Source organism: Pelodiscus sinensis, chromosome 4, assembly GCF_049634645.1.
Source record: "Pelodiscus sinensis isolate JC-2024 chromosome 4, ASM4963464v1, whole genome shotgun sequence".
NCBI classification, from domain to species: domain Eukaryota; kingdom Metazoa; phylum Chordata; order Testudines; family Trionychidae; genus Pelodiscus; species Pelodiscus sinensis.
This window is the reverse complement of record NC_134714.1, coordinates 39055183-39080038: the sequence shown is the minus strand read 5'-3', so window position 1 is coordinate 39080038 and position 24856 is coordinate 39055183. Positions and strand designations below refer to the sequence as shown.

Here is a 24856-nt window from a genome sequence, read left to right as displayed (position 1 = left end):
TTCAAGAAGGACGTGGGGAAATTGGAGAAGGTCCAGAGAAGAGTAACAAAAATGATTAAAGGTCTAGAAAACATGACCTATGAAGGAAGACTGAAAGAACTGAGCTTGTTTAGTTTGTAAAGGAGAAGACTGAGAGGGGACATGATAACAGTTTTCAGGTATCTAAAAGGGTGTCACAAGGCGGAGGGAGAAAAATTGTTCTCCTTGGCCTCTGATGATAGGACAAGAAGCAATGGGCTTGGACATTAGGAAAAACTTCCCAACAGTCAGGGTGGTTAAACAGTGGAATAAGTTACCTAGGGAGGCTGTGGAATCTCCATCTCTGGAGATATTTAAGAGCAGGTTAGATAGACAGCTATCAGGGAAGGTCTAGACTGTACTGAGTATTGCTGTGAGGGCAGGAGACTGGACTCGATGACCTCTCAAGGTCCCTTCCAGTTTTAGTGTTCTATGATTTCTAAAAGTGTTGCAAATACAAGTGTTAACTAAAGGTAATCAATAAGGATAAATTGTTATTTCTGAAGGATAATTTGGATGTTTAATAGGCATTTCAGCAGATTTTTTTAATTAAGCAAAATTCTACATAGAAAAGTGAATCTTGGACTGTGCTGTAATGTGGTGTTAACCAACATTTCAGAAAAATATTATACAAAATTTGCATAGTAAATCTTTTGATACTTTCAAAACAGTTCAAAAATTTCTCTTCTATGAAGAAATCATTGATGCTGGCTCAACTGAATAACCTGATACATTGGGGGAGGGGGGTTAAACCAGTATGAATATATTTTAGTCACCTCATAAATATTGTATTTCTCCCAACTATTTAGCTATTAACATCTCACAATAGTACTAACAAAAGTTAATTGAGCTAAGATGATAACCAGCAGTAATAGTTCAACCAACAGAGGATCTAGATTGCAACTCAAAGACAGAGATCATTCTTTTGCAAAGTTGTAAATTGATCTCCCATTAAACAGGAAAAGGATGTACCTAATCTGCTTCTTCTGTCATCCTCTTGCTCATCATAACAGTTCTGGCGGTGCAAGGCAACCTGTGAAACTTGATTCTGCAAATCCATGCGGTCTTCTTCTGCTCTGAGTAATTGCGAACGGAGACCCTCCATCTGACAGATAGACAAGTACCAAAAATTGAATAAAACAAAACAAAAAATACAAACAATTCAATTCTACCAAATATCATAAACTTTAAAAGACTTGATATAATTACCACTTTTTTAGTAGATGCCTAAATGCTTAGAAACGGTAAGCATAAAAGAAATGGAAGTTCATTCCTAGATATAAGAAACTGATTATCAAAATAACAAATGAACCATTATAAAAATCACTATCTTGCCAGTTGCAAGGAAAAGGTTTAATTTAAACCACCAAGTTCTAATAATTTTTCACATGCTGTAATTGGCTTATTCTATCTCCATAGCTGATTTAAGAAAGGGGAAAAAAAAGATTAGTCATCAGAAGTAGGATATGTACATATCAATGCTTCTTGATATGAGAAGAGTGCATTCCACAGCTCACTTTTCTTTCTGAATATACTGTATGGCACATTTTAACAATGCAAAGAATATTTGATAGAGCACCATTAACATGTGTGCTAAAGCAAGCCAAGCACAGAACCAAAATTAAAGCAAAATATTAATCCACCACACTGTCCCAAGACACTTCATCATGTATGAAACATAATACAGTAAAAGATGTGATACCTGGCACTTTACCAACCAGAAAGCTCTATAAACCAGCACTTCTGATTTTAATTGAAAGTCCAGTTTATAATCTTGTTGGCACAGGGTTGTCAGGCTCCCTATCTGGCTCCACAGAAGTATTAACATGTCCCTGCTGCTCCTAGGAAGAGGAGGAACAGCCACAGGACTCTGTGCACAGTCCTCACCCTGCCCCAAGCACTGGCTCCGCATCTCCCATTGCCTGGGAAATGTAGCCAATAGTAGCTGTAGTGTCAGTGACTATAGCGGAGACAGTGCACAGAGCCCCCTAGCCGCTCCTTTGCCTAGGAGCAGTAGGGACAGGTCACCACTTGTGGAGCATGGATCTGGCACCCCAAAAACCTCTCCCTTGCCCCATACCCTTCTCCAACTTCTCTTCCACACCTAAACTCCCTCCAAGGCCCTGCACTCATCTTCCCCCCTCCAGCCCAACGCCCAGCCACTCCTACACCTAAACTCCTTCCCTCCGAGTCAACCAGTATTTTTTACTTACCAGCATCCCCCCCATCTCCCAACATGATGGATAAAGTTTTTATGATATCCCCCTTTTGAGGTACCTTCACACAAGGGGGTGAGCTCAAACTAAAACAGCATTTTCAACTCAGAAATCTCTACTGATAATAAAAAGTCAAACAATGAATGCTAATAAATCTGAGTCCAAGGTCCCCCTCAACCAAACTCACCTCTTTTTCTTGCTCTCCCAAAACAGAGGGGGAAGGGAAAGTACTGGGAAAAATAGGGAGACTTTTTGATGGCATACAGCAGTGGTCACCAAACAGTAGATCGGGATCCACCAGTAGTATTGGTAGATCTTGAAGCCTCTGGCAGGTAATCCTGATTGGTTTGGCCAAGAAGCTATCAAGCACTGGCACTTCAGTTGGTCCTCTACCCACTGTCATGCCGCTCTTGCCCTCTGACTTGGAGCTACCCCTAGGAGCCTCCGGCTTGCTGTGCAGGATGTGGAAAGGAGAAGATGGGGGCACTGATGTTAGGGTGTCCCTCCTTCCCCCACTCCTGTACCCTATCTCCACACAGAGAGAAGGGGATGAAGGGAACTTAGCAATGCAAATCTCTGTCACTCTCACACACTGTCTCTCTCTCTGTCGCTCACAAACACACACTGTCCTTCACTCTCATCTTCCAACCCAACACCTACGGGGAGAGGGTGGTATTACTTCTTTTACTGCCTGCAAAGTTTGTTCATTTTGGTTTTTGACTGGTATGTGCATTTCATAATTTTCATTTCTCTCTTACACTTAGATTTAATTCTTTGACTAGAGAGTTCTAAAATGCCTAACCTGTTATGGCTGGAGTCATTATCCCTGTGATAACTGCTGCTCCTGGAAGTGGTAGCCATGTCCCTGCAGCCTCTGAGAAAAGCAGAGCAGGGGATCTCCACATGCTGTCCTTGCCTGCAGACACCACTACTGCAGCTCACATTGATCAATTACGGAGAACGGTAGCCAGTAGAAGCTTTGGGCTCCGTGCCTGGAGTTGAGGGCCAGCACATGGTGCCATGGAGCAATTGCTGTACATGTCATCTGCTTTCAGGAGCAAGGCAGAGCCAGGGCAGGAGTAAGCCTGCCTTAACTCCGCTGCTCCACTGCCCAGAAGCCATCTCGGTTAAACAGTGGCCAGCCACAGCCTGCTTTCTGAACCCCTGTCCCAGCCCTAAACCTCTTCCTACACCCAACCTCCTGCCCCAGATGTGAGTCCCCCTGCACCCAAACTCCTTCCCAGAGCTTACACCCTGAAACCCCTCCTGGACCCCAATTCTCCACACTGGGCTAAGCACGGAGCCTCTTCCCCACTCCAACCCCCTTGGCCCAAGACCAAAGCCTGCACCCCAACCTCCCTACCCAGCCTGGTGATCATGAGTGAGGATGGGGGAGGAAGGCAGATGGAATGAGCAGGGTGAGACTCAGAAGGGGTGGAACAGGAGTAGGGCCTCAAAGAAGGGGCAGGAAGGAAGCAGGGCAAGGGTATTTAGGTTTGAGGTAGATCTTACATTGCACTTAAATTGAAAAAGTGATCTTGTGGTTAAAAAGGTTGGCAACCACTGCCATACAGGATTCCTGGGTCTTTCAGATTTAACATTTTCATTGTGCATTGTTCGGGCCTAAAAATATACACAGCATAGTACTTTTACTATATTTATATTGTTACAAGTTTCTCTACTCTACTTTCAAGTCTAAAGTCATTATACCCGGGGTATCCAACACGCTAGCCACTAGCCACGTGTGGCTATTTAGCCAGTTGTGTGTGGCTAGCTGACTTGAAAAATGTAGCCATTTAGCTGGTTAAGCGTGGTTAGTTCATTATAGCAGTAGCCACTATAATGGCTACTGCTTCAGAACTGCTGGACACCACGGCACTATACAAATACTGTTTAACATATTACAGCACAGTTACAAATATACAATATGCAAAAACACCCTAGGAAATGAGGCTAGAACAATGCCTGGGTTTATCCAACACGAACAACTCAACTATTAAAAAGTGTTGGGTGAAAATAGTACAAAAGAGTGTTTGAGACCATTGCATTCAGAGATACTTAGAAATGTAAATGTCTATATTATGCATTATATATATTTCTTCATCCCCAGCTGGATATCTGCAACAAATGAAGGTCTTAAGAACAGTTTGTCTGCTTGATCCAATCTACTGTTATAACGCACCAAGAATAAATACTCAAGTAGTTTTGGCAGATATCAACATATCACAATGCCACTGAAGGAAAGGCTTTCATGACTATTTTAAACCCTGGGAAGCTCCCATTTTTGCATAATCTTATATGGTTCAATTAGTAGGCACTGCTCTGTACTTTTCCTTCCTTCCTTCCCAAACAACGTTGTTGTTAGAGTAACCGAGAACAAGATGAAGAGGCAGGCTTGATCCTACTTTGTATGAAAGGAAGAGAATTTTCACGGCATAAAAGTAGTTACCTGATGAAGAAGAGCTTCTCGACTGCCTTCTGATTGATCTAACTTCCTCCTAAACCGCTCCAACTCTTGCTCAAGCTTTTATAATTTGATTAAAGATAAAGACACAAAGTTACACATTCATCTTGGAACTAAAATATTTTAAACTATTCAAATCTAACAATGTGTATTTAAAAAAAATTCTTATATTTTTAACCCTGACTATGCAAAACAAACTGTTGTAGGATGCTACAAATATATCTACAATTATTAAAATGTGTAGTTTATAAATATATTGCGCAGTATGTAATTCTTAACCTCAAATATACTGTGGCAGACCAAAGAGCAAGTTGCAGGAGTTTGATGGAGGGCAAGTATACAGGAGGTTGGGTGAGCTGGTTCCTGTTCCCTGTATAGGCTGCAGGAGACTGATGTCCAGCAATTAAGTCAGGCAGGCACCTGGGATTCATCAAGAGCCAGCCTGTGGCAGCAATTAGGCCAAATAGTGTCTGCTGGTCCCTTTTATAAGGTTTCCCCTCAGGCAAGGAGGGAGAAGGAGAGGTGAAATGGACTGTCGTGGAGAAGGAAGCACAGAGTGAGGCAACCAGGAGAGGTTGCTCCCAAGATGCCAGGGAGAAGGTATTGCAGGAGTGGTTGAGGAAATGGTCCAAGAAAAAGCTGTTATATGGTGGAATAAGGGCAAGAGCCTGACTAGTAGCCACTAAGAAGGGCCCTGGGCTGGAACCCAGGGTAAGTGGGCAGGTCCAAGTTCCCCTTCCCCCGCCCTCAACCCTCCCCATGCCCGGTGGACTGCCACCAGGGAAAGGGGGACCTTTAGACCACGGAATGATTTTTCCCTCCAAACTAGTGACTGGTCTATGATGAAAATAGCTCATTAAGTGGGGAACCCTTGACTCTATAAGAATCAAGAGACAATGGAAGGGTCACTGCAAGCCACTGAGGCATCTTAAAATCCACTAGGAAGTGCAGGACCACGGGGGAACTACCAGAGCTCCTCCGCAATATGCTTTACAACAGCAAGGGACAACCTTGGCAGGTGAGTGATCCATATGAGTGGCCCTCCATCTCAGTGGACCGCAAAATTGTCATAAACAAGATGGTCTCGCAGGATAGAGTAGTTTTGTTAACTGTGCTTGTGCACCTAAAAATTTGCATATCCTTGCTTACAGAGCACGTCACTTTTGTAATACTGGTAGGAAAAATAACCATGTGGATAAAAACTGGCAGAATCTGGCAACCCTCTGTGTAGGCAATGATAAAGAAAACGTTTCATGTGCCTCACATAGAACCCCAATGGAGCATATTTTGTGTATACATTCCCAAACCAGCTTTAAAATGTTAAACCACCCAGATATATATAATTAATTTTTGATAAACTGCCTTACAAAGATGATGCAATTGTCCAAAAAGTAAATATTAAAACACTCAGGAAATTCAGAGTAAAAGGTTACATTTAAAAGAAATATCAACGTTAAAATTTCAAAAATGCACAAGTAATGTAATCAAACCACTTTAATTCTGCCCTTTAGACATGCTGCACAAAAAGAATTAAATAATGATTTATATTTAACAGAAGCTGCTCTGAGACAATATTATATTCATTTTTAAAGAAAGGCATGGGGGCTTCCATTTTTTTTTCTTCCTCGTGTTGTCATTAAAGCTATTTTGTTACCTTCACTGTGAAATTTCATACTATCTGTAGAAAACAGAATCCTAAATTGTTTTTAGCTCAGCTTTTAGAAAGTACTTCTCCTGGGCTAAAAATAAATGTTTAACATTTTAGACTGAAAGGCAATAGGCAGTGTTGCAGGATCTGAAAATAGCTCTTATACATGAACATTCTTGTAGCTGCTTGCTTCATTTATAAAAACTGCTAAAGAGTGCATCTATTTGATGCTTTGCATTATGATCTACTGGCAATGCTCTGCAAGATTCAATTACTCCTGTTACTCTGCTCCTAGTTTTTCAAATACAGAAGCGAAAATTACTACTAGTCTGAAAATTTATAGTGGCCAGACGTCTATGCAATTAAAATATCTATATTAAATATGATGGTTTAAGGTGCAAGCTTGCATTTTATGGGAACTACCAAAAATTATAATCAAATGGACATTCAATTTCAATCAGAGTGGATTTGATATGAATCAAAATTATTTGAATCATTAGGAAGACTCTATTTAATCATGGTTTTCTACATAAGAAATGCATTCTTGGTGGTTATTATAACCTTAATACATATTCGACACAACTCAGAGATAGATGTAGATTTCATTTTTTGAAAATGTTTCAGATGAGTTTTATAGCTATATCAAAAAATGAATGATTGTTTGGTTATTTCATTTACCAAAGACAATTGAAGCAGATATTTATGAAGTCATTGGGAGGTGAACTATCTCCAATTCAACAGGTTAATCATTACTGTTTGGAGGATTTTCTCGCCATGCAGTATTTGGAAAAGAACATCACCAGACATTTAAATTGTTTTATTTTAACTAAAACAATATTATGTACTATGGATTGTTTTCTTCAACAGTAAACATATAATAATTCAACAAAAGAACCATACGAATTTTTTTATTTAATCATTCAAGTTTAAAAAAAAATCAGATGTTAGTTAAAAGTAATTTTAACTAAAATAGTTAAATGAATTTTTTAAAAATTAAATAGACAGACAGCCAGGTCAACATGAGAGACTTAAAATATTCACTTCTGCAGCTAGCTCAGTAATCTTCACCTTAATTTTCCTGTTTGTTCATAATCAGGAAAAGAAAAACAAGCTTTCCTACTTTTTCAGGTTCCAAACAATTTCTCAATTTAAAATGAATCAGTCCAAAGGAAGAAAATAGTCTTTCTACACTCGCAGAAGAAGCTGCACTGTTAAAAGTAAGATTATCACTTCAACAGTTTATACAAGTGCTTAAGTGACTTCCACCAGTTCACAGACTATTAGCAGCAAACACATTTCTTGAATGGTTAACCCTTAGCTCTGTAGTTTATTACAGTTGGCATTACAGACGGATGTTTGTTGGATGCCCGTGTCATAGGGCGACTCCTTTTCTTCAGGGATTATGGTTTTACCATTGCGCCAAATATTGAGAATATTTGCAAGAAAATGAGCTGTAGAAAGTGCTTGTCTCGTTTGTTTTTTTAATGCTAGTAATTTAACTCTGTCATTGCATATTTCTATTTTTTTTTTAAATCTCTCACTCTGTTGCTTCCAAATTTCAACAGCATCAGCAATAAAATGGCTATTTCCCTGCATTTTGTTTAATGCTACAGAAATAGGCTTCAGGGCATGTGTTCACACTTCTCTTAAGTCCAATGTTGAGAACTTTGGCTGTGGCAGTGGCAGTGGCATTGCCATCCGTTTTTTCCACAATTTTGTTCAAAAGTGTCACCAGATTAGGCCAGTTCTTGATACAGAGCTCAAAATAATCCACTGAGTTCCATTGCACGTCTTGTCAGACAGTTAGCCTGGTTCCTTCCACTTTTTTCAGAACAGCTGCTACAAAGTCATTACGGAAATATTTTGCAATTTCAACACTAGCCTTTATTCTTGGAACACTGAATTCTTTGGTTAGGAGGTGCATCAAATGAGCACTGCAACTGTATGTTATTATCTTGGAACTCTCTTCGTTCTCTTCTAAATTTCTTTTCTTCTGGGATACATTTGCAGTACTGTCTGTGACTAAGTTGTGTACTAGATATTTGAACTTTTTTTCCACAAACTGTTACAGGTTTTACTGCTACTTCTTGTAAGTATTCATTGTCTGTGTATTTCCTGATGTATCGATTGTTTCTGTAAGGAAGACATTCCTTTCTGTTGTCACACAAGCACATACAACAGGATCATTGTGGATACTGCTCCATCCATCAAGACTCAGATTAACAATTTCCATCTTCTAGACTTTTTGCACACTGCTCGGTTATTCTTTCATATATCTTATCCAGCAATTTGCTTGTGACATCTGCTCCATTGGGTGAACTGTATCCTTAATGTTGGGTGAACTGTATGGTCTTAATGATGGAACCATGTTAATGACATGCGAATTTTCAATCAAATGGAAAGGAGAATTTGTTGTACAAACAAATTGGGCAATTTTTTCATCAACCTTTCTTTGGTAATCTGCTGGTTCTTATCACAAACTTATCTATAGTTGCTTCTGGAGGGAGTTTTTTTTCTTTTTCCTACAGATGAGAGCCACAATATATCTGGCATATGTGACTGAAACACTACCATTGGCAGGTAACCCTGAAACTATAGAAAAACATGGTCATCTTGAAGGTTAGAGTCTTCAGAATCCTGTATGTTAATGATAGATTTTTCTAAACAAAATGTCAATGCAGTCATTTTATTATTACCACCATACTGCTTATTTGTATTCACCCATTCTATTCACTGACACACAGTATTACTTTAAATGTGAAATTGGAAATGGAATTATATCTGCCTATTTCAGCTCTTTTTATCACAACCTCATCAAAAACAATGGTACCCTCAAGTAACTATATATTTTGCTCAGACATGGCAATTCAAGAATAGCCCAGAAGGAAGACAAGCAATCCTTAAGAAGTATGAAATAAAGTTTACCAACCTGAAGATCATGCATGTTCAGACATGTCCCTTTCATCATCTTGAATGCAGCTTCCTCCTGAGAAGGAACACTTCTCTCATGATGTTTCAGTCGGGCAACCAGGCCTTGCATTTCTTTGTTGCATAGTTCACATTTTGTATGCTTGCCTCTTTTACCCATAGGCAGGCCCTATCATGGGAAGCCAGAAGGGCCATTTGGCCTCCATCTCAGGAAACAAAGGGCCTCAAATTTTGACATTTTTCTACCAGTCATTTCCATTTATTATGCACTTTGCAGTTATAACAGAGACAACAAAAGAAGCTTTATATACCTGCAAAAATTGATTTAAATCATTGTGGGACCTTGGGCCTTCACCAATATTTCGGTCACATCTAAGTTTTCATTTCCGTGACGGGAGGTTGGAGTAGCTTCTGTAATTAATGATTCTACATTATGAAATGCTGTTTTCAGTCTTTGCATAGTTTAGAGGTTTTGAAAGTCAGAATTAATTCTGTTACTGTCAAGTGATTTTGCTTTGTCTGAGGGGGAAGTCTAACCTTTGAATTAGATCTTTATCTTTGCATAGGAGATTTTTGTATTCCTGTTTTGTGTGTGTCTTTGCATATAATAACCATGTCAGGCTCAGCTGTAAGCTACCTCTTCGTCCTGTTTTAGACTTACCTTTAAAGGTTTTTTGTGATAATAAACTTTTAATTCTAGTTATTTAATAAACTTCATATCTAATCTGGCAATCGCCCTGTGTTCATATTCATAACACACCAGTTATCAAATTATTAGAGGAATTTAGTAATAGGAACATGTTAGACAAAATTTCAAGACTTTGGAATAAGGCTATAAGAGTCATACTAAAGAACGCCCGCTAACGGTTATAATATTCATTGAGAAGTATACACAATTAAAATCTTGTATAACCAATAGCCTTTAGCAAATTAATGTATTATGTGCTTCTGTGTTTTAAAACCACCCCTTATTAAAAATGAAGCATCAGCAGAGATTGGCGGAAGTTGAAAGACCAAATACCTGCACATGAAACTTCAGTATCACATAAAGATAACTACATTGCATGGAACTCAGATAGTGGAGCAGCACTAGCTGACAGTTCAATTGAAAACTTACTCCTGAGTGAAATAAACACAGAAACTGATAAGTGGGGGAAAAAAACTCCTTGAGCACATATGGAATATCATTTTTTTTCCTTTCTGAAATGGGATTGGCTTTGTTTGGTTCCAGTCAGCATATTGGTGACCATATAAATGGAAACTTTCTAGGTACACTTGAGCTTCTTAGCAAGTATGACTCACTTATCGGACCATGTTAAACATGTTCATGAATCACAAGAGAGCAGAAAATTCATGCAAGTCCATTATCTGTCTACCAGAATACAAAACTAGTTTATTGAGCTATGTAGGACATTTGTGCGAACAACAGTTCTTGAAGAGATACAACATGTAAAGTACTTTTCAATTATTAATGATGCAACTCTATACTGGTCTCAAAGAACAGATAACCTTGGTTGTTTGGTATGTTAAATTGCAGGAAGTTCAAAGGTTTCAACTGAAGAACGATTTATTTTGTTCGATAATTTCACAAAAAAATGTAAAATAAATCACCACTTTTGTATTAGAAGTTCTGGAAGGCTTCAAATTAAATTTTCAAGTCTGCATTTGCCAAGCCTATGACAATGGATCCAATATGGCTGGGAAGTACAATGGAGTACATGCAGTCCTCCTTGAACAAAATCCAAAACTGGATTTTCTCCAGATGAGGCAACCACACGCTAAATCTTGTCGGCACTGATTGTGCTGAATCATGCTAGGAAGCATTCACATAACTTGGAACAAACCAGCAAATTATACAACCCCTTCAGTAGCAGTCCTTGAAAATGGGAAATTCTGACGCAGCATCTGCCTGCTTTTCTTCATGGCATGTCAACAATGAGATGGTCAGCATGAACTGATGGCATTAAACCAGTTGCACAGCATTTGGACTCTGTGGGAGGCTTTACATGAGCTTGAATCTCTTACTCTCACACCACAGGCTCACACTGAGCTTACGTCAATTCAGAAGTAAATATCCAAATCTGAATGCATTTTAATGTCATCCATGTGGATGAAGCTGCTAAAAATTATCCATGAAACTAATCTTGTAATTGAAGCACACAATACTACATTAGATGTTGAGAGGGATAACACTGAATGATGACTTAAATATATTCAAAAGATTCATGATCAATGGAATGCAGTCCTTTCTGAATCCAAATCAGTGGCAGTCATCTGAGTTTTCCTCAAATCACAGCCTAACATCTCAATCTGATGCAGAACGGCACTATCAAGTCAATGTTATTTTTTGTTATTACAAAGGTACAATGACGACATTTCAAAAGATCTCTGTGACAAGACTGTTCTCCTGAAACGTATACATTCTACCAACTTTAAATTGTACTGCAAGCCAAAAGAATTGCTTCAAAAATATTTGATTTCCTAATATCACAATTGCATTACGTATTTTTGTCAGTCTCCCTGCATCAGTGCCCAACAGCTCTGCCTTACTCTTGGATAGATCCAAATCCCTGACAAGGTCATTCAGTTTACCTTGTGTTATGAGGTGTGGTTCAGAGGAGGAGGATGGGAGAAAATGTGAGTCCTGTGACATTGATGGTTCAGGACCAGAAGTTTCATCCTCTTCCTTGTCTGACTCAAGTGAGAATGATTCTGGTGCATCAGGAACCGGAAGTCCTTCTCCGTGGGGTACTGGGTGTATAGCTGATGGAATGTTTAGATAATGCACAGTCCACTTTTTCTTCTTTGACACATCTTTCCCAACTGGAGGCACCATGCAGAAGTAACAATTGCTGGTATGATCTGTTGGCTCTCTCCAAATCATTGGCACTGCAAAAGGCATAGATTTCCTTTTCCTGTTCAACCACTGGCGAAGATTTGTTGCACAAGTGTTGCAGCATATGTGTGGGGCCCACCTCTTGTCCTGATCTCCAATTTTGCAGCCAAAATAAAGGTGATAGGCTTTCTTAACTATAGTGGTTATACTGCGCTTTTGTGATGCAAAAGTCATTTCACCACAAACATAGAAGTTATCTGCACTGTTCACACAAGTACAAGGCATCTCTGCTCACTTTGGCTAAACAGAAACGTGTCCCTTTGCAAACACTGACAAATAAGAGAGCACGACACTGTATGATTTCTAGAGCTGATATAGGGCAATTTGTTCAGCAGAGTGATGTAAGCTTCATTATGATTGCATCATCCATGACTTCTAGGAACAACATGATGCAATTCATATAATGTATGACGCAATACCAGCTTCAGATTGCATCATTCATTGTTTTGCCTAAAAAGCAAGTACTGTCCAAACCCAGTCATAGATATATTCATAGATCCGGTCAAAGATGTACTTTAGTCATTTCTGGTTTAAATTGAGATCCCTTCCCTTTGTAACTCACTTATCCTCCGCCATTCACAAGTCAAGGGTCGTATATACTGACCTAATAGCATATCTTGAAAACTAGAGCCAATCAACAATTCTAAGCATCATTTTCATTCTCAGTGAACCAGAATTAGTAAAGTTTGACTACATTTATTTCAAAAGCATTTTGGCTGTAGAGCAGTGTAATATATGCTATTGGTATAATGACTTAATTGTTAATAAAGGTCTCAAGTGTTCATTTCCATATATTCTTTTCGTTTTAATATGATTCTATGGATGAGAAGTTAGATACGTTGGGAGCCTGGGGCTGGGTTGAGGCTTCTAAACTCAAAGTAGCCCATGTCTGTCACTCAGAGGGCCTGCCCACAGGTAGAAGAACTTAGTTAAAATAGTTCCAAACTGGGTCTCTTTTATGGCCTGCTGCCATTATAGGTTTTCCTTTCTAGTGAGAACTAGATGGTAGATCTCAAAACAAAAAAGGCTACACTCAAAAAGACCTCAATTTCTGGAATATGCTGCTTAAATAGTTCCACTTTTGTTTTAGCTGCTTGTCCTGCCTCATATTTATCTCCACACTTCTCCTTGTCCAGATCCATTCTGCTCCCAACAATCTTCTATTCATTGAACTTTTTGAAACTTTGCATTCTTAGAAAGACATAAAGGATTAACTCTGTGTACACAAATTTGCAGAGGAACAATAAAGTTGAGATCTGTTATTACTCGCCTCGATATATTGTTTATTTAAAAACATTTTTGCTTTTAACAAGCATGTAATCTCTGGAGACACAAATCCACAGTTTGAGAACTGCAAAACTAAGCATCTCTGGTGATATCGTCTAGAATGATAACTGAACCCGATTGGCTAGATAGAAAGATTAATCTAAATCTATATGGAAGCCTCTGGAACCCATAAAATTGGGTCCCTAATCTATGAACTATTGGAACTCATTTACAAAATGTTTCTTAACCATTACATGAATATATTGTCTATACTATAGGATTAAGATTTGTAATACCTATTCCACAATATGTCTTTGAGCTATAATGTATCTTAATTAAAATGATCTTGAAATATTTTTCCCTCAAAAAGCATTTTATAAAAAAAACAGACTTTATTTAAAAAAATCATTTTTAGCCACCCTGATTTCCAACAATACTAATGTATTTAATCTTCTATATATGGTGCAGTTAATTCACCTCTAACTACTGCAGGGGTTCTCCAATTCTAGGTCCCTGAAGTGGGTTGTGACCCTGTTTTAATGGGGGTTGCCAATGATGGTTTAGACTTGCTGGGGCCAAGGGCCAAAACCAAAGCCTAAGTCCCAATAACCAGGGTGAAAGCCAAAGTCTGAAGTGGGCTTTAGTTATGGGTGGCAGGGCTCAAATTACAGGCCACCTTCCTGGGACTGAATTGCTTGAGCTTTAGTCCCCACATGAGAAGTGGTTGGGCTCAGAATTTGGACTTGACTCCCTACCCAGGGAAGCATGACTCCAGTGGGCTCAAGCTTTCATCCCTCATCTGGGGGTCAGGTAGTAATTTTTCTTTTCAGAGGGGGTTGTGGTGCAATGAACTCTGAGAACCCCTGCTCTACTGAGTCCCTCTCTGTAAACAGTTATTTTTTAATAGAGAAAATTATATATGCATACATAGCAGCATGGAGGGTACACAGAAAGGTTTATCAGAGAAGCTACAAAATAGACGAGGTTTGTATCAATGTATGTAAAAAAATGTGAAACAATGCATGGGTGGATAAAGCAGGGAAGAGCAAAGGTTTGAAAGTATTGACAACAAATCTGACTTTATGCACTGGAGAAAGAGCAGATAGTGGAGAGAAGCAAAAAAGGCATGGCAAATGACAAGGCAGCTAATTTTAGCAATGTTTCTCTGAATTGTAGGAGAGTTGTATGAGCGTCTGAGAGGCAAGGAAGAGGAGTTTATAACAATCAAAATGGGAAATAATCAGAGTGAACTGCAAGGATGTAAAGAATGTGTTAGATCTTAGATATGCTCTGGAATAAGAATCCAATAACTTTGCACAAGATTTATTTGTGTGAAACAAGGTGAAGAGAGGTGTCAAACTAATCCCTTGACTTAAGCTTGATTTAACTGGGAAGTTGCTTGTGTTGTCAACAATGACAAAAAAAGTGAGGGCTTTGCTTGAAGATGAGTCCATTTTTGGCTGTGTTTGCTGTGTACAGTGCTAAAAAGTACCTTGCCATTTTGCAAACTAAAACCACAAGGTTTCACACTTCAGATGCCCCTTCTAAAGGAAGCAAGACATGGCTTTAAACAAAACATAAAGGAGACTGGACATTCTAGACAAGAGTTTCTCAATGACCCTCTGTGGACTGGCACCAGCCCCAGAGACCTGCCTGACAATTTAAGAATGCAGCAAAAAGATCCTTGGTATCAAAAAAGTTGAGAAACATGTTCTAGATTACAAGAAGTTGGAAACTGTCACAACAGAAAAAGATTACACTCAAAATTATTTTAAAAAGTAATCAAATAAAATCTTACTTTATTCTTTTCATTTTCAGATTTCAAAAGTTTATTTTTCATCAGTTCTTCCATTTCATCAGCTTTGGCTTCTCGTTTCCTTAGAGCCTTAAAGGGGGAAAATAGTTAATTGTTATAGCAGAGTTACTGAATCCTCATTTATAAAATTTGTAAAAATATGAAAAATTACACGATACATTTATTAAGAAAAAAACATTAAGTGTTTTTGTCTGTGCTTAAAATTTCTTAACAAAAATATACACATTGTTGGAAGAAATTATATTTATTTTCTCTTTCACACACATAACCCCAAACAGCTGTGCCAAATACTTATGAATGCAGAGACAAGATTAACATTGGCATCTTTCTAATCTATAATCTTTCAGACTCCAAAGATTGACCTTTACTCTTCCTACATCAAAAGAATATAAGCATGGTTCCCCTAAAATAGGATACGTTTAGAGCCCTGCGCAAATAGAAATGTCTATCCACAGATATCTGCAGGTAGACATCAGGATCCCTAGGGCTCTACTCCCAAGAGTCACTGCAGCCAAAGGAGTTGAGTACAATCCCATCTCACTTGGGAACCAGCTCCCCATGCCGGAAGTGCAGCTGCATGGCCCCCGATATGGCATCTCCATTCTGTGGTCATAAAGCCCGGCAAGGGGCAGAATAGCCATGTTCCTGGGAGGAGTCGCTGGTGCAGGGTGCAATCTCCCAGGCATGATACAACCACACACAACAGAGCCCTGTAGATCTGTGCATCTCAATGTCGATCAATGGATATCCGCATTCACAGGTAGACATTCCTAGTTGCACAGGACTCCAGACATGGGAAATCTACTACCCTACCTAAAATATGCTATAGTATAAAATACTATGAATTTGTCTTAATTATGACCAATATGAAGGAAAACATTAGTAAATACTAAAGTTGAACCAGAATAGTGGCAAGATACTGTTATCCCCAAAAATTCCCACTGGAGACCACCTAGGGTTACACTACCATGGGTTTACTGTATGAGGAATTAGCACTGCACTGTATGCACTACAAAAATAGAGCTTTAGTTTAAAGGTTTAAACTAAAGAGGGAACCAGCTCTCTCTCTCTCTCTCTCTCTCACACACACACTCACTCACCCCCCTCCATTCATTCACTCATCCACACACATTCATTCCTGCTCTCAGGCATTCACACAAGGCATATGGATTGCAGAAGACTCCAAGGCATGTCGATTCTGGAGAGTCTGTCTGCTGATCATGGCTGGGAAGCTGGTCAGGAGAGACACTGGCTGTAGAGAGGAGTTTCTCAAGAGCAGGGGAAGGAAAACAATCAAACAAAAAGAGTCTCACATGTGCTCCCTCTCCTTTATATTATGTCTGTATGGCCCCTGTGACTCATCTACCTCGTCACCAGGGAGCATGCCCAGACTTCCCTTTATCCAGCAAAGCACCAGTTTGATGACTCATCACCATGTGCTCCAGCCTCAGCATTGCAACTTCAACAAAACACACACACACACACACACACACACACACACACACATTCACTCAGGGGAGAATTCAGTTTAGAGCAAGTTACAAGCAAGGTGGCTGAGAGTTACAAAGTTTTACAAAGATTACAGCAAGTTTCAAGGTTTGACAAAGGTTACAATGAGTTGCAGTTTAAAACCTTAAACCTTACAGTTTAGTGTATTTTCAGAAAATGTATGTGTACAATCATGTAAGCTCAGGAGGAGGCTTTTTATGCAACATTATCTGCCCCTTGGAACTCCAAATTATGGTGAAAACACAAAGGTGCCTCCGCCCATCCCAACATAGTAATCAGAGGACAGTGAGAGGGATTAACAAATATATAATGTACCAGTATATCAACAAAAACAAAATGATAATCGAAATGTAAATGTATATCAACAACAAAATGATAATCAGAGAAAAACCTGACCAAAGGCTTGCTGCTGCTTTTTTTTTTTTTTTGTATAAACAGAAATGGACCTGTGACTGATAATGGTTGGAGGTGGTTGACATAGAGGAAAAGCAGTCTACCCTAGTGTAGTATCCCCTTTTCCCCCAAATGCAACAGTGCTAGCACACGACACCCACAAGACAAACACACAACATGCAACACAGAACACTGAACATACACTGGGTCATGACACTAGAACCATGATGCTTCTGTTGCTCTTCAGCTAGTACTAGCTCTCCTGATGTTCTGTGAGATATAAGAACCTGCAAAAACCTTAAGCGTTTTAAAAACTGCAACTCTTAAACATGTAAGAACTTAGGCATCATGCGCACTGCAAAAGAGGAGGGGAAAAAACATAAGCACAGGGTTAAGAACATAAGAACAGCCATACTGGGTCAGACCAAAGGTCCATCTAGCCCAGTATCCTGTCTGCCCACAGCGGCCAGCACCAGGTGCCCCAGAGAGGGTGGACTGAAGATAATGATTAAGCGATTTGTCTCCTGCCATCCCTCTCCAGCCTCTGACAAACAGAGGCCAAGGACACCATTTTATCCCCTGGCTAATAGCCTTTTATGGACCTCACCTCCAGGAAATTATCTAGCTTCTCGTTAAACTCTATTATAGTCTTAGCCTTCACAGCCTCCTCTGGCAAGGAGTTCCACAGGATGACTACACGCTGAGTGAAGAAGAACTTTCTTTTATTAGTTTTAAACCTGCTATCCATTAATTTCATTTGGTGTCCTCTAGTTCTTCTATTTAGGGAACTAATAAATAACTTTTCTTTATCTGCCCTCTCCACACCACTCATGATTTTATATACCTCTATCATATTCCCCCTCAGTCTCCTCTTTTCTAAAGTCCCAGTCGCTTTAACCTCTCCTCATATGGGACCCATTCCAAACCCCTAATCATTTTAGTTGCCCTTTTCTGAACCCTTTCCAAGGCCAAGGGTTGTGGTAGGGTGAAGCAAAGAACTGGGGTGGTTCCTCCTACATGCTTAAGCTGCCCTTAGCGGGCCCACTTCCCATGAGGGTCTCAATCACTTTGGAACACTTTCACTCCTTTGATCAAACTGCCCCTGGGCCCCATGAAACCACATCTTTGATGCCCAGAGAGGATGGAAGGGGGGAAACTGTTGGGGGAGGGGGCTCTTCCCTTATTCCAATAACAAAATACCAGACATCTTTAAGGGGGAGCAGACATATCAGGGTTCACACATTCCCTACTCCATATCACCCTTTTCCTCTAATGTACCTGGAAGGGGGAGCAGACATATTGGGTTCCCACATGCTCTCTTCTCCATGGCATCCCTTTCCTCTGCCTCAGACCACAATCTTCTCCAGCTCACAGGAATCAAGTGTCTGCAGGCACTGAGAACCACTCTGGGCTCAAGGTTTATGTGGAGGGCCATCTCTGCTGGTGACCACCTGTCCTGCATGGACATGCCGTTCATATGGGCACCCCAGCCGACGAGAGAAGCGTCTGTGGTCATTTGTGCCTAAGGCTGAAAACGGTAAAATAGAATGCCTGCCAAGAGGTTGCATGGATCGGTCCACCATTTGAGGGATGTGCGAATGTTGGAGGGAGGAGACACTGCTTTGTGGTCGTGATATTTTGTAGGGGTATACACTGACACCAGCCAGGGTTGAAGGCAGCGGAAGTGTAGTCTTGTGTGATGGACTACACAAGTTGTTGCAGATATATGGCCCATTAATTGTAGGCAGGTGAGTATTGGGACTGTAGGGCTGGTGATAAGCACAGAAATTAGATTCTGGATAGACTGGAACCTTTGGATGGTTAAGTAGGCTCGTGCTGCTGTGGCGTCAAGTCTATGAAGTCCAGGGTCTGAGAAGGGGTGATTATGGACTTCTGTTAGTTGGTGATTAGGCCTAGCGAGTCAAAAGTCTGTCTGGCTATTGTTATCATATGCTGTGTTTCTGCCCCGGTGTGGCCTTTTATACGGCAATCATCGACGTAGGGGAAGATTATAATGCCTTTTCGATACAAATGAGATGCCACCACCACTAGGGTTTTTCAGAATACCCTGGGGGAGGATGAAAGGCCGAAGGGAAGCACTGGATACTGGAAGTGTTCTCCGCCTACTGTAAACGCTCGTATGCCAAATGGATGGTGCTACAGAAGTAGGCATCCTGGAGGTCGAGGGCTGCAAACCCATTGCCTAGGGCTGTGATAATTTGTGCCTAAGATGTGAGGGTTACCATTTTGAAACATTTTTGGAGATGTTGCTTGATCTTTCGAAGATCGAGTATGAGTCTCCAGCCTCCTGTTTTCTTCTATGTGAGGAAATAGCTAGACTAGAACCATTTTCCCTCAGACACATCCGGGACCTTCTCTACGGCCCCAATGCAGAGAAGACAATGGATCTCTTGTTTCAACAAGTTCTTGTGAGAAGGGTCCCTGAAGAGGGATGGGGTAAGTGGGGTAGTTGAAGGTAGAGAAAGGAATGGGAAGGTGAAACCAGATGATACGATCTCCAAAACCCCACAATCAGACGTGAAGGTGGCCCATTGGCAATAAAACTGCCTCAGCTGGTGGTGGAACAGACATGAGGCATGGTTTTCTAGGATGACAACGAGATGTGGTTGGAAGCCCTCAATCGAGGAGTCAAATCTGCTGCTTACTGCTGGTTGATATAGGGCGTGTTTGGTCTGCTTGAGCCTTCTTTGGGGTCACTGCCTTGATCGTGACTGGTCAAAGCCATGCTGTTGTTGCCTAGTGTATGGGTAATTGTGGCACCTCTGGTACATTACATAGTTTCCAGTGATATGGAGGTGTGTACATACCCAGAGTTTGGAAAGTGGTACGAGAATCTTTGTTGTAGTGGAGGACCTCGTGTCTTCTTGGTGAAGCGCTTCTGTTTGTTAAAGGGTAGGTCCTCCACTTTGGTCTGTAACTCCCTCGGAACTCCAGCAGAATGTAGCCATGAAGACCTCATAATCGCAACTGCAGTAGCTGTAAAATGGGCAGCAGTGTCCATGAGATCCAGGGCTATCTGAAGACGTGTTCTGGCTGAGGCATAGCCTTCTTGGACTATAGATTTTAAAATAGGTCTTTTAGAGTCTGGGAGGTGCTCCATTAATGTTATAAGTTTAGCATAACTGTCGAAATCATGAGTCAACAAGAGCGCCATGTAATTCATGATGTGCTGCAGTTGAGTAGCTGAGGAGTATACCTTTCTACTAAATAGGTCTAATCTTTTGTTGTCCTTTTCAGCTGTAGCATTCCTGTGTTGAGGGGCCTTATATCTATGCCGGGCAGCGTCTACAATGAGCGAATTTGGCTGGGGGTGGTAGAACAAAAATTCCAAGCCCTTTGATGGCACAAAGTATTTCTTATCTGCCCTCTTATTTGTTGATGGAGCAGAAGCAGGGGTTTGACAAATCTCCTCTGCAGCCTCCATAATTTCCTTGTCAATCAGGAGTACTATTTTGGCCCAATGCGTGGACTGGAGATTTTTAAAGAGGTGGTACTGCTTTTCCTGCACCTCCGCCAACTGAACTTTCTGACTCGATGCAACTCTCAAACAAGTCTTGGAACCACTTAAGATCATTTGCAGGGGGGGGAGGGAAAATGTTGCCTGGAATCACAGCCTCGTCAGGAGAGGATGATGATTGGTCCATATGCGAAATGTCAGGTTGTTGTTCTTCAGCATCTGACAATTGGCCTTCCTCTGCTTCTGAGAGATGCGCTTGAGATGGTGGGCTTTGCGGTGATGGTGACGGAGGATGCATCTCGTGTGGAGTTACAGAGGTAGGTGTACATCTAAGTGACCTACAATAACAGGGGGACCATCTCCTGGAGCGATGATAATGGTGGTGGGATGAATAGTGAGGCCTGTGTTCCTGATAATGGTATGATCACTTAAGCGATGAATGCCTAGAAGAGAAGGTATCCCTATAGTCCCTTCCATACTCTGCATGTGGAGATAGTGCAGGTGAGTGGGGAAAAAACTGCAGAACCCCCAGACAAAGGGGGTGGAGAGAGAGAGGAATGCCTGGCGTGATATCGTGAATCTCTCCACAGTGCCAACAGGTATGGGGATGGAGATCTGCCATGCAATGAGTGTGAAAACTCTTCCCGTTCCATATGGTGAGTACGCGGCACTGGAGATCTCGGTGCCAGCAGGGGAAAGAATGTAGGAGAGGAGTAATGGGCTTAAAGTGCAGCAGGGGAGGTTTAGATTGGACATTAGAAAAAAATTCCTAACTGTCAGGGTGGTCAAATATTGGAATAAATTGCCAAGGGAGGTGGTGGAATCTCCCTCTCTGGAGATATTTAAGAACAGGTTAGCTAGACATCTGTCAGGGATGGTGTAGACGGAGCTTGGTCCAGCCTTGAGGGCGGGGGGCTGGACTCGATGACCTCTTGAGGTCCCTTCCAGTCCTATTATTCTATGATTCTATTATTCTACTATAAGGTATAACTGGCTGAATAACCGTACTCAGAGAGTAGTTATTAATGGTTCACAATCCTGCTGAAAAGGCATAACAAGTAGGGTTCCACAGGGGTCTGTTTTGGGACCGGCTCTGTTCAATATCTTCATCAACAATTTAGATATTGGTATAGAAAGTACACTTATTAAGTTTGCAGATAACAACAAGCTGGGAGGGGTTGCGACTAATCTGGAGGATAGGGTAATAATTCAAAATGACCTGGACAAATTGGAGAAATGATCTGAAGTAAATAGGATGAAGTTTAATAAAGACAAATGCAAAGTGCTCCACTTAGGAAGGAACAATCAGTTTCATACATACAGAATGGGAAGCGACTGTCTGGGAAGGAGTATGGCAGAAAGGGATCTAGGCGTTATAGTGGACCACAAGCTGAATATGAGTCAGCAGTGTGATGCCGTTGCAAAGAAAGCAAACATGATTCTGGGATGCATTAACAGGTGTGTTGTGAGCATGACATGAGAAGTCATTCTTCTGCTCTACTCTGCGCTGGTTAGGCCTCAGTTGGAGTATTGTATCCAGTTCTGGGCACCGCATTTCAAGAAAGATGTGGAGAAATTGGAGAGGGTCCAGAGAAGAGCAACGAGAATGATTAAAGGTCTAGAGAACATAACCTATGAGGGAAGACTGAAGGAATTGGGTTTGTTTAGTTTAGAAAAGAGAAGATTGAGGGGGGACATGATAGCAGTTTTCAGGTATCTAAAAGGGTGTCATAAGGAGGAGGGAGAAAACTTGTTCATCTTGGCCTCTGAGGATAGAACAAGAAGTAATGGGCTTAAACTGCAGCAAGGGAGGTTTAGGTTGGACATTAGGAAAAAGTTCCTAACTTTCAGGGTAGTCAGACACTGGAATAAATTGCCCAGGGAGGTTGTGGAGATATTTAAGAGTAGGTTGGTTAGGTGTCTGTCAGGGATGGTCTAGGCAGTATTTGGTCCTGCCATGAGGGCGGGGGACTGGACTCGATGACCTCTCAAGGTCCCTTCCAGGCCTAGTATTCTATGATTCTATGATATAAGGCTAGGACTCCTATGTGAGTTGGTCTTCGGAGACGCTTTTCTTGGTGCCGGGAAAACGTTAGATCTTTCCAGCTCAGATTGCAGCACTGATTCTCTAGCCACCGGTGCGGCCGACGTGGATACTGGTGCCGCTGGAGCCATTGCAGATACTGGTGCCGGTGCCATAGTTGATAAGGTCACGGGTGCCATTACTGACCTCAGTGCCATCGGTACCACTGCTGGTGCCTTCTTAGGTCTGAACCTGCCTTTGCATAAAAAGAGGCAGTGCCGGACGTTCCAGGTTTGTCTCCTGTGCTCACTCTGTTCAGCGGGACCAGCGGCAAAGAATGTGCCGGTGAAGCCCGTTTCTCTTTTGTTGGGGCTGCCCCAGGAGAGGACACCATGCATGGACAAAGAGCCTAATGGCTAGAGCGCCTTGTCAAATAAAATCATCCAAAGGAGCATTTCTCTGTCCCGCCAGGCCCTGGCTGTTCATTTTGAACAAGGGGAACATTTCTATGGCACATGAGCCTCAGCCAGACAGCAGATGCAGGACAAATGGCCATCTGAGGCTGGCAGTGGCTGTTGGCAGACGTCACATTTTTTGAAGCCAGGAGAACCCGGCATTGTGCACTTCAACGTTTTTCTTTTTCCTCCATTTGTTTATTGAGTTTTTTTGTTTGTTTGTTTTGGGATTTTTTGCAGCGGCCCGAAGGCCAGTGAAATGAAGAAAATAAGGTGTTTTTTGTTTCTTTAAAATGGAACTATAACTACGACTATTAACTGTAAACAGATAACATTAAACAAGAACTAGTAACAAAGAAGTAAACTTTCTTCTCTGACTAGACGAAGATGAGGAGAGAGAGAGCACGCGAGCGCGCTCTGCCTATGGCCAAGGGCAGTTGAGAGGAACTGGCGAGAGCCAGACCACACACGAGGCAATGGGCACAAACGGCGTGAGACGCTGACCACACATGCGCAGTCTGGCTGACTACGGCTACTGAAAGTCTCCGATCTGCAGCGCCAGGATAGGCCCAACACTTACAGTGAAGCACCCACAGGGACACTACTCGAAGAAGAACAGCGTATTTATATATAAATTTTAAAAGTTAGGTGAGAAAAGAACAGATGTGTCTAGAATAACCAAATGAGAGTATTACAATTATTTACAAGTGACTGAAGAAACTCAAGCATGCAAGTTGCTACCATTGCACATCTTGCTCCACTGCATTTATTAGGAGAACAGGGAAGACTCTGACCATTGCACCAAATCTATAGTCTGTTTTTGTGGAATTAAAAATATGCCTCTGTCTCTAACCTGGGCTAGAACAGGTAGTAAAAAGGTTACTATCCTTTTTTAATACTGTTTGAGACATGTTGCTCATGTCCATTCCACGTTAGGTATGTGCACACTGCAGGAACTGTTCTCAGAGATTTTTCACTCAGCAGTATCTGTTGGGCTGGCCCTGGTGCCCTAGGAAGCAGAACGCATATGCACCAGTATAATGGGCACCGTCAGCCCCATACCTTTTCACTTCTTCCTTGCTAGTGAATCTGACAGGGTGTAGGAAAGTGGGTCATGGAGCAGACATGAGCAACATATCTCATAGAACAACAGTTATAAAAGGTCAGTAACTATTTTTTCTTCTTCAAGTGCTTACTTGTATCCAGTCCATCTTAGGTGACCCACAAGCCAATACCAAGAGCAGGGCTCAGAGTTCATGGATGTGTTGACTGCAACACTGCTCTCCCAAAACTCTCACCATCATCTTGCACTGCTGGGTGATGGCATAGCGGGATGAGAAGGTATGAAATGACAATCAAGTTGTGGCTCTGCAGCTATCCTGGATTTATACCTACTCAAAATACACTGCTGACAATACCTTGGCTCTTAAGGAATGGGTGTTCACGATGTCCAGAGGTGGGATGTTTGCCTGCTCATAGCAAGTCCAAATACACATGATTATACAGAATGAGATTCTTTGGGTTGACATGGGTAGCCCTCTCATCCTTTCTGTTACTGCTAAAAAGAGTTGTATGGATTAATGGAAGGGCTGAGTCCTCTCAATATAAAAAGGAAGCGACCATCTAACACTGTTTTTCAGTGCTTTTGGGAAGTTTTGTGAATAAGACAAGTACAAAGATTACAATTGTCTCTTGTTGTGCAATTGTAACACCACTTTTGGCAAAAAGGCTAAAGGGGGAATGCAG

At 41.3% G+C, this 24856-nt stretch overlaps 1 protein-coding gene across 14 annotated transcripts in view; it reads right to left on the bottom strand.

The window, feature by feature from the left end:
• CEP128 (centrosomal protein 128) overlaps positions 1-24856 on the bottom strand; it is a 404033-nt gene that overhangs the window by 311035 nt on the left and 68142 nt on the right. For all 14 annotated transcript variants that reach the window (XM_075926766.1, XM_014569969.3, XM_025181170.2 and 11 more), the window contains 3 exons: positions 15235-15321; positions 4684-4758; positions 991-1123 (listed from right to left, as the gene is read on the bottom strand). In XM_075926766.1, the coding sequence (XP_075782881.1) occupies positions 991-1123; positions 4684-4758; positions 15235-15321 (295 nt within the window). The remainder of the gene's footprint in view (positions 1-990; positions 1124-4683; positions 4759-15234; positions 15322-24856) is intronic.